The sequence below is a fragment of the Phaseolus vulgaris genome, chromosome 9 (genome assembly GCF_000499845.2).
Source record: "Phaseolus vulgaris cultivar G19833 chromosome 9, P. vulgaris v2.0, whole genome shotgun sequence".
Taxonomy (NCBI): domain Eukaryota; kingdom Viridiplantae; phylum Streptophyta; class Magnoliopsida; order Fabales; family Fabaceae; genus Phaseolus; species Phaseolus vulgaris.
Genome location: NC_023751.2, coordinates 30,876,796 through 30,887,787, shown reverse-complemented (window position 1 = coordinate 30,887,787; position 10,992 = coordinate 30,876,796). Strand labels below are relative to the sequence as shown.

Here is a 10,992-nt window from a genome sequence, read left to right as displayed (position 1 = left end):
GACATGTGAGAATGTGCATTAGTGTAAAACAACTTTAACGCATCCTTCAAGAGATTTTTGACATTGACTTGAGCATTATAGAATCCTATGCAATATAGAATAAACTCATAAATTTTTTGTTAGGTACATTAGTTTAAAACACTATGTGCATGCATATAATCTTATGAAACCTGTGCTCATCAAACAAAAGAGAAGACATGTGTAACATGACGTTATATTTTGCATGATATGTTTTTATAAAATTTATGTTTTATATTAAAGCATATTCATGCTTTTAAACTTTGATGTTTTAATAGAACTTAATCAAAATAAACAAGGATTGATGGATTTCTCTCTAACACCTATATAGAAAAATTGAAATATTTTATGATAAAATATGTTGTTTTCACAAAATCTTTAATAAGAAATTGAAAGTTTAAGAATTTTAAAAAGTTATTTGATTAATTAAAATTAGAGAATTTAAATTTTTAAAAAATTCCTTATACTTTGTTCTCTTTTAAATTTGTGTAATTTCTTTTCATCCTTTAACTTAACTACATATTACTTTTTCATATGATACCGATGAAAAAGTTAAAATTGATTGTGGTTATTTTTCGATATTTGACATCATGATTAATTTTTTCTTATTTATGTTATTTTTTAATTAATGTCAATGATTTTTTTTTCAACTGTAACGACGTCTTTTCCCATTAGTGTCAATATTTTTTTTTTCAATTAACATCAATTAAGATTATTTTTAATTAATGGAATTTGAAGGTTGCCTTTTTATCCACATCAATTAGAGTGTAAGTCATGATTATATTTCACATCTATGGTTCTTTTATCAATGTCAATGAGTATTTTTCAACTTATATAAGGCAAGAACTTTTAGTTGACGTTGATAGAAGTTACCTTTTTATTGATCTTGTTGAAATTATTTATTTATTAATTATTTTCCATTTAATATTAGTTAAAGTTTTTTCGACCTTTATTGATGGTGATGTTGAACTTTAGTGATTTTTTTTATTGATATTTGTAGGGACTTTTCCGATTTGGTGATATTTTTATATTTGATATTTTTGCAATGATAATTAGAAAGTTCTATTCAAATAAGAGAATTATTTAATAAATTTAAATTGCTTAATTTAAAAAAAATATTTTAAAAAATTAAACAATTTAACATGAAAGCTGTTATAAATTTCATTTTTAGGTATAATTTAAATTTACTCTTGCTGGAATTCATTATAGCATATTGTACTAAACTATATAATAATATATATAAATTTCCTTTTTTTTTTTGCATATTTTCAATTTTATCCTTTATAATATTAAAATATAAAAAAATAGCAATTATTTATTTTAAATTGAAAATTTGAATTTTAAAAAATGTAGAGAAATTTGAATTTTAAAAAAAAAATAATGAATCCAATTTCTTACAATTTTACCATTTAAATAAATACTTTTTTTAAAATTTAAATAATTTTTCCCAATAAAAACAACCTACACAATAAAAAATTAAAAAAATTATTATTTTTTATAATATTTTTTAATAAAAATAATTTTATAATTTAATAATATATTTTATTTCAATACTTAGTAATAGTAATTTTTTGTCAAAAAAAAGTGTAATTATTCATCTTTAAAAAGAAATAATTTATTTATTTATTTAATAAAATAAATAATTAAGTAATTATTTTTATTTCAAAATAACTGAATAGCTTTTCTTTTTAGAAATAACTATTATGTATATAATAATAATTTTTTCCCTTCAATATATATAATTTATCTTTTAAAAGAAAAATACCTTAAATTAGTATTTTTGTGTTTATATATAATATATGTCTCAATTTTTTGAAGTAGAATAAGTCAGCAAAGTTTGCTAGAAATTAAGAATTGTACGATTGTATAAAAGACCATTGCCAAGGAAACAATACATAAAGTTATAACGACATGCTCAACAACATAGAGGCACTAAATGAAGGTACTTATTAGACCTTTTTATTTTGATTAGCTAAAACATCATAGCACCTCTAGAAACAAACACATTTTGAGAACACAAAGCCAAACATTATTAAAAAAGAAAAGAAAAAACAAGTTAACCAATGTTGGGCACACGAGTGACAGTGTTCTTATAGTTAACAAATACTCGAACCCTGTCACACCTAAAATCAGTGGACACAAATGATCCTTCTGGCACAGTTAAAGCCTCCACTCTTGGGTTTTCCTTCACGATGATTTGTGTTGCTGTTTCTCCATTTATGCCAACCAATTCCGGCCACGAGCGTTTACCTGCATTGACTTCCATCTTCCATTAAGACACTATCTTTTTTCTTTTTTTTTATCAGCATTAAGACACTATCCTTAAGAAGGTAGAATGAGACATAAGATAAGAAGGTTTACCTTTGCAATAACTTGACATCTTCACCTTTGTTGAGTTATTATGGTGCTAAGATGTGGTGATGCAAAATGGTACTTATAGGAGAGGGTTCATACATTTGGTTAACTTCGAAGATGTAATTTTTGTTTTAGAAAATTAGCGTACAAATTGCCGGCTGTAGCCGACTTAGCTTTGAAAATTTCTAATGAAAAGATAGATATTGTTTTTGTAATAAACTCGTAACGAGGAAGGGAAAACAATTAGAAAACGAAGCTATTTTGGTAGGGATAATCATGTCATTTGTGCATTGAGAGTGATCATGTTTTTACCATCTCATTCTTTTTTTTTTCTTGTATTAATAAGCTATTTAAATAATTGATTTCGCTTTAAGTTGAGCATGAAGCTAATAAAATAAAGAATCCATGCAAATTCTTCCTTAAAAAAAAATAAATAAGAGAAGGTATGAGGCTGGAGGAGAATTTGCCTTTCTATGTACCACTCTCCCGAATAAGAGTGTTGATTGCCTAAGGTGTGAAAAAGAGTATTCTTATCATAAATGAGTGTTATTCTTTTGAATTGGAAATAATGAGGTTTTTAGAGATTCGAGATTTATCTTTCGTGATTTAGACACCGAGCTGTTATGAAGAGTGATGAGAGATTTATTTGTAGAAGATTCCTTGACACTTAAATTAGTAAGAATTAAGTAAATATTTTTGGTAACATCATTATGTATTTATAGGTTTTTAGGCCCCTAAAATATAAACTTCCTCTTTTAAACATTTCATAAATATTTTTTTGATTTGTGCCTCTTTCACTTGAAAGAAAGTATTTCTTGATTTAAACTTTGAAGCAATTTTAGAACTCTTTTAGGTGACTTGAGTGACCAATAACTTTTCTAATTTTGTTTACATCTTTTAGATAAAAGCGTAAATACTTTTTAAGTAGAAACACTTAGGAGAGTGATTAGTAATTTTTGTACCTACCTATATGCTAGTTTTGTGTTTTCTTTGTGTGCATGTTTTCTTTATATGAGTATTATCTTTTTTTTCTTTTTCTTATTTTGCTAGGATGTCCCTGAAGGAGTTTTAATATGGAGAAGGAATCAATGAGCACTCAACAACTTCAAGACATTGTGGAGCAACAAAGAGACCTCATGGGACAACAAATGATAGAAATCATGAATTTGAAAAGAGAAAGGAGGGAAAGAAGACATTCAAGACCTTCCTCTTATTATGATAGTGAAAGAGATTATTTCTATAATCAAGAAAGGAGGGTAACAAGAAGAGAAATAACCATACATGGGTTGGACATGAAGATAAATTTAATAAAAAACATGTAAAAATTCCAAAGTTTGTAGGTAGTTTTGATCCTAATGTTTACATAGAATGAGAGAAGAAATAGTTTACAAGATTAAAACTCCTAAGAGAGAAAACTCTCTACTTCTTAGACTTTGATTAACCATCCATCTATCATACAAGAGATAAGCTAAGAAAAATCATTCTAAGATAAGTAAAGGAGTGAGTAACTCGTCACTTGAGATATGACACTCTCAAAAGAATTCATATATTTTTATTCACTTGAAGTTATGAAAATGAGTACACGAGTTTTTCATACATAAAAATTATGAGGGTTCTCTGCCTCTCCACTATCTTGGGATTCCTATATTTGCAAGTATTCCTAAGGTTAGGTTTCATCTGACGGATTAAGTAAAGCTCAAACTTGCTTTTTGAAAAGGCAAGATTCTTAGCATGATGGGTAGGATTCAACTGGTGAATACAGTGGTCACTAATTTTCTTGCTTATAGTTTTAATCTTTACAAATAAGCTCCTTCCTTAATTAAGAAAGTTGAAAGATGGACTACAAATTTCATGTGGACGGGTGATAATATGAAGAAAGGCATTAATACAATTAGTTGGTCTAAACTTTGTTCCTCTTTGGATGAAGGTAGTTGAATGTCACTAACTTGTAAGATGAGAATAATGCTTATCTTTAGAAGCTTGCTTGGAGTTTTGCTTACAACAACAAGTCTTGGTCTATTCTTTTAAAAACCAAATATTTTAGATCCAAATAATCAGAAGATTCTGGTGTATAGATATTCTTTTATTTGGTTTGGTATAAGGCATCTTTATGACATGGTTATGGAGAATACTTCCTAGATTGTTGGCACTGGGATATTAACTTTTGGAATGATATGTGGTGTTCTTATAGAAGTTTGTCTAACATTGTAGGTGTTCCATATACAACCAAACTCTCTTTGTCTTCTATTGCATCTCAAGCTTGAGATGGCAGGGATTGGATCTCCTCCACTAATCTCTTACAAGATTCTCATCACTTTAAAAATATTTTGGTTAATTAGGATCAGAATGCGCCTAATTAAACTCTGGAAGAATCGAGAATGTTTTGCCTTAAATTTGCTAGAAGACTATTCTCCACTTCTGATTCTCCTTATGGGTGACTTGGTATCATTTTATCCCCCCTTCTAAAATTTAGTGTTATGGAAGATTCTACATGGGAGGTTACCAACTGATATAGGCATGCAAAAGAGAGGTTTGTATCTTTATTCTATGGGATATTTAGAGGCAATATGAGAGAGTTTATTGGAAGTTTCTTTGCTTTTCTTAGGGTTCAGTCTGCTTTGACTGTTACTCTTACCCCTAAAGAAGCACAAAAAAGGAGGTATAAATGTAGTTGGTTGGAGAATGATTCTCCTTTGGTTTGCTCTGCTTTTCACTTTAGGACTTTGAGTCCTTGGTTCATTAGGAATAGATGGAATAAATGCATTGCTTACTGTAAAGGTATTTCTTTTAAAGTTTCTCACATTTTAAAGGAAGGTAATTCTTGTGCTAATAAGCTTGCCAATTTAGGTTTTCTTCATAGATAGAACTTTGTGTGATACAATAGTTTGACCCTTAGCATTTTCTTGGAGTTTTTTCATAATAGGTATAAGTTACCTATGTTTCACTTAGTTTAATGTGTTTCTCTATTGTATGGATATTAGTCCCCCCATATTCTTTTGTATTCTCTTTTTCTTTTGTTTTTGTTTAATAATTTTTTTTCCATATGATGACAGATGATTGTAGAGATTTGAGACATCAGCCTAGTTCAGATATCAAATTTCATGTGATTTCTAACATGACAAACTTTCTATAAAAAAACACCTTCTTCCTTAGTCTTATTTTCAAACAAAACATAAAATATACTAACTATGTAGTACAGATACGAACACTGACACGACACGGATACGGACACGGAGATACGTATAATCTCTAAAATGTAGGATACGGAGACACGGATCTATATATTATATAATTTTGAATTATATAAATTGAAAATAAATATTTATGTGCAAAAGTATGTTTTAGATTCTTTTGGGAGCAGAAAGATATTTTTCATGACTGGTTCAAAAAAAATGTTCCTTATTTTTATAATCATAATAAAAATTTATACAATAAATTTGAGTTTTTAGAAAATTATTGTATTTATGCTTTTTAAAATTGTTGTTCCTTATTGTATTTATTTTCTGACTATGTTGTTCCCTTTATCCTTTTTCTTGCTCCTCTAGTTGCTACAACTCTATCTCACATGCACATTGGATACGCATTTTAGTTTCTTTTCAAATGATGCAAAGTTCCTAAAGGAAACTCACACCAAACACAATATGGCTGGCAAATAAACATTTACTTATAAAAAGAATTAACTTGAAGAAGGGTAAAACATTGCTTTCATTCATTACATCACTACTTGAAAGAGCTTATAATTATTACAAATAGTTACTAAAGAACAAATAAATCTACAAGTTTGAGAATGAGAAAAGATAGCCCCCAAAGGCCAAAAATGAATTCCCCCACCTCTTCACCTAACGCACTTTAAACTTTAGTGTATAAAGTAATAATTTTCTATTTCAATACACTGATTGAAATATGATAGGGAAAAAAGGAAAACAAAACAAAATTCCTAGCAAAGTCAAAACTTTCTACTTCTGACTCTACAATAACGGCCAACGCAATCACATATCAAAATAATCTGAGAATGCATAATCCATAAGCAATTGAGAAGTAGTGCATTTTAAGCTGTGGCACAATCTTGTAGATGAGGGTGACTTTGATTTATGTACCTATGCCATAATGGCTTATACCTGCCTATAGCTAACTTCAGCCATGGTTTCATGTTCCCATTGAAGTGAATAACTGCTGCACTTTCAATCAGGCGGTTGTCAATATTTAGGTCATAACCCAATCCTAATACATGCCATCTTCTGTCAAGTGGTTCTGTCAAACCATAAAAGCTTAGAAGAGCAGGGGGAAGTGTACCAAGCTTCCAGAGTGTCCCATCAGCATTCTGCTCTTGCCAATAATGATACTTTGCGGTCACATTTGCTTTCCTCCATGCACCCAGGTCAAAAATATTCAGACCAAATGCCCATCCACATGTCTGTGGATCGAACTTTGAGCTTATAATCGAATTTGAGAAGTTGAGATACTTGTAGTACCTATGAAATGCTTCGAGACAAGTTTCAACAGCACCATTCACATTTCCATGCAAATCCAGGGAGAAAAGTGGGGTTAGGTCCTTCTGAACAACAACATCATCATCAAGGAAAACAATTTTCTCAAGTAATGGATATATCTCAGGGATGTAAAACCGAAGATGATTTAGCAAAGACACAAACTTGGGGTTCTGCAATTTTGGCTCAATATTTACACCTTGATAAGGTCCAAAATAAAAGGCTCGTGATTCTGGACTGTGTAGCTGTTTGACAATTGGAGAATAAGATTCATTCAACCAATGAAATTCCTCAATATTCTGCACCTCTACGGTAGCCCCTTTTAAGTCATTACTGAGGAACCATGCTTTCATTGCTCCATAAATGATACCATCAGTAACAATGTGAAAAACTAAGTGTTTTGGATGGTCTGCATTGATGACTGTTGAGTTAACAACTACAGAAGTTGCCAGTACATTATCTGAAAAAATGCAGAAATGATATAGATTTTTATCTGAGAGCTGGGGAGAGATTCTACTCTTATGTGAGAATTTTTGCCGAGATGTCATCTTTAGCCAATCAGTCATAAGTTTCACATTTAAGCAATGGAGACTCTTGGGTAGTGCTTCAGCTGATAGTTGAGCAAACACAGTGCTTTGAATTGTTGCTGTATTTGCACGTTCTTCAAGTGCTTGAATATACGATTTCATCATCACTATAGTGGTTGCAATGTCATAATGGACATCCTGTGCCTTGAAAATTAGAGAAGACAGGCTTTTAATAACTGGCTCAGCTTCCTCCATGGTCACAGGATCCCCAGTCATGGCAGCTTTAGAAAGCAAAAGCTGGCAACTTCTAATTTTTGAGCTAAGCTCCCAGGCAAGGTGAAGATTATTGTGCTCTTTGGCAATAATCACATAAGCCTTGGCCAGAACCATTTGCTCTGATAGTTGCCGTGAGAAGGATGTTACACTTAAAATTTCTTCAGTAAAATTCAATCTCTTAGCAGAATTTTCTACTTTAGCATTTCTCTCCTACAATTCATGCAAGTAACTTGCTCAATAAGTACTCAGAGGGGGTGAGGGATGGAAACAATTATAACAACAAATAGTAATGTCACGTAAAGCATAACATCAATTGTTCTAGCATTAACACTTAAATTACATCACACTGAATGGTCTATACAAAATGGATAGGTTTTCTGTATCCCATGTCCTTCATATCAGCAGATATTTGGATTTTTTCCTCATACATTAGAAGAAGAATCACAACCAAGGTACCATGTTAAGTATTGTGATTCCTTGTAGAATCACAATAGTTAATTTTGCACATCACATGACAAATTACTTAATTCTGTTTATAATATCATCCAAAAACTAGAGAGTAAAATGCTTTCTTTTTTATACCATTTATTGGTCTAGTAAACACCATAATCATAAAGAAACTATCACACAAAAAGCCCATGTTCAGATGTTTTCTTCAATGTTCAAAGGGAAATTGTCCGTGCAACAAAGCCAGATCTATCACTACACTTTGGTGAAATGAACTAAATGAGTATTAGGTTATTATTTAAGAGCAGAATGACTCTAGGAATTAATCCCAAATTCACAATCACTGGTGACACAAGAAATGATGACTGGCTTCTACAAGGAATTGGCAATGTTATAACAATTTCTGCAAATGAGGCAGTGCGCAAGTGATGGTTGCAATCGAATGGTGTGAGAGTAAACACTAACTGCATGTTTGATTGAATGGTAACTTTAAGCGCATTCATAAGACACTATAAAGTATTATTTCTATGTAAAGGAATGCATTGGAAGTCATTTTGTTATCTTATGTTTGTATTAGACATTTGTCCATATACACACTAAACTATTACCAATAGTAAATGAGTTCTATTACAGTATTCCAATTTCTGTTCTTCAGTCATTTTTTCGTTTAAGGCCAAAAAGAAATATTAGAGCAGTTTCCCTTTCCAATATGGAAAGAGTTTAAGAGGGTTCCAAAAATCCAATACAATAGCTCATCCACCGACAGACAGTATTGCTATGACCTACACTGTAAAAATAGAAAATCGTAATTTAATATGCCTAAACATAAGCCAAATCATAATTCATATTGAGGAATAATCAAGTAACAAGTCTTCCTTTAGCTTATATAGCACTACTTATAGCAGTGTTAACTTAAAAGCCACTCCAACTACTAGAGTATTACCTCAGTATCAACCATAGCCTATATGATAACAACACAAACCGATACGAACAATGACACGACACGGATACGGAAATACGTATAATCTCTAAAATGTAGGGCACGGGGACACAGATCTATATATTATATAATTTTGAATTATATAAATTGAAAATAAATATTTATGTGCTATGTTTGAGACTTTTTTGGGAACATGAAGATATTTTTCATGACGAGTTCAGAAGAATTTGTTCCTTTATTTTATAATCATAATAAAAATTTATACAATAAAATGGAGTTTTAAGAAAATTATTGTATTTATACCTTTTAAAATTGTGTTAGAACCGTGTTAGAATTTTCAAAAATCCAACAGATATTTTTTAAATTGAACACTTCACTAAGTGTCCTACGAGTGTCGACACCGATACGTGTATCGACACCGATATGCCATTTTAGAGAAGTGTCTGAGCTTCTTAGCAAACATCAGAAAGATCCATCTACACTCAGGTCAAGCTTCAACAGAACAACACACAGAAAAAGGTGATTTGTCAGATATGAATCACATCCAAAAGTAACCACCAAATTTGACTCCCAAAAGTTCAATTATGGAAGCAACGACCTAAACTTAGCTCACTATGTTTTTATACACTATATAGAAGATCAAAAATAAAAACAATTCCCAAAGCAGTAACTCATTCCCCACCCAAAGGAATAAAAAACGGAAATAAACACCACAGATATGAAAAATCAAGAAGCCTACAACCACTATTAACATGCGAACAAAAGCAATGAAAAAAATAGTAGACACATTCAATTCAACAGATATCAAACCCGTGCACGTGAAAAAAAGAAAAAAAAAACACAGCTTTGAGAATCAAGATCGAACATGACGCACATTGACAATTGCCAATTGCCTAAAAATATTCAAACAAAAATTAAGATCTTCACGCGACTGCCAATGTTAACGCAAATAAAACACTAAGAAAATTACAAAACAGAAACATTCATTGAGATGGATTGATTGAAAACAGGGGGAGGAGGGTGCGACGTCGTTTTACCAGAAAAGGGCGATATACGCGATATTCGCGGTAATGATGTTGCAGGAAGAACAAAACAAGACCGGCAAGAGAGAAGGCACCGAGAAGCAACCAGATCCAATAAGCGAACCGCCGCCGAACCGGGCGCCGAAAATCGGCTGCCCGTCGCCGCATTTTCCTGAACAACTTTTCACCACCGAATCGGAGAACCAGAGGCGTCCATTTCTGGGATTGGATCAAGCAGAAGTTTCTGGAGGGGAGCAAAAGCAAAAGTCGGAGTCAATCCGCGCCACGTGACATGCACGTGCCTTCGGGCGAGAATGAGAAGAAGGGAACTCGCGCACCCACTTGATGAAAGGAGTGATCTAATATCTAATATTGTTATTATTAAATATTGTTATTATTATTATTGGTTTGTGTGAAGTAACAGTAAAAGGGTGTGGAGAATATTGTGACCGACAAAGGGAAAGGAGTAATAGAGGAGAAGAGAAAGTTGAATGTTAGTTGGTTTAAAAATTGAACGGATCGGGCTAATAAATAAATAGATTGAGAAGAAGAGCCGGCACATGGTGGCATGTGAGTTTCATAGGGTTCACTGCTCACACCTTTGAGTTCACTGGTTATTCTTCTCTTCTCCCACCAGATTATGTATGTTACACAAAATTTATTTTATTTTTCTATGCATATATAATGAGATATGTCTACACATTTGTTTTCTTAATAGTTTTATATTAAATAATAGTTGAAGTCAATAATAATTTAAATATGTTTTTTTCTTAATTTTTTAAAGATAAAATTATGATGAAATTTTGAATTTTAAAGATAATAATATCTTGAATGTAGTGATGGATCATAATAATGTTATTTTAATGGATTTGATGTCAGAATATTGATGTTATATGTAAAAATGGAAAAGTGATTTCAAA

General features: G+C 31.3%; 2 protein-coding genes across 2 annotated transcripts; both read right to left on the bottom strand.

Moving 5' to 3' along the window:
* Positions 1–2,057: 2,057 nt before the first annotated feature.
* On the bottom strand, positions 2,058–2,398 carry LOC137822738 (glu S.griseus protease inhibitor-like). The gene is made up of 2 exons (XM_068627719.1): positions 2,380–2,398; positions 2,058–2,268 (listed from the first exon to the last, which is right to left on the bottom strand). Exons 1-2 carry the CDS (start codon positions 2,396–2,398, stop codon positions 2,075–2,077), a joined length of 213 nt encoding a protein of 70 aa, XP_068483820.1. The 3' UTR covers positions 2,058–2,074.
* A 3,656-nt stretch (positions 2,399–6,054) lies between these two features.
* On the bottom strand, positions 6,055–10,580 carry LOC137820992 (hexosyltransferase GAUT11-like). The gene is made up of 2 exons (XM_068625370.1): positions 10,088–10,580; positions 6,055–7,873 (listed from the first exon to the last, which is right to left on the bottom strand). Exons 1-2 carry the CDS (start codon positions 10,238–10,240, stop codon positions 6,422–6,424), a joined length of 1,605 nt encoding a protein of 534 aa, XP_068481471.1. The 5' UTR covers positions 10,241–10,580; the 3' UTR covers positions 6,055–6,421.
* Positions 10,581–10,992: the final 412 nt, after the last annotated feature.

Coding starts and splice junctions, on each gene's coding strand:
- LOC137820992 (XM_068625370.1), bottom strand. CDS start 10,240: ATGCGGCGACGGGCAGCCGATTTTCGGCGCCCGGTTCGGCGGCGGTTC. Junction 7,874..10,087: donor GCGTATATCGCCCTTTTCTG/GTAAAACGACGT, acceptor CATGAATTGTAG/GAGAGAAATGCTAAAGTAGA.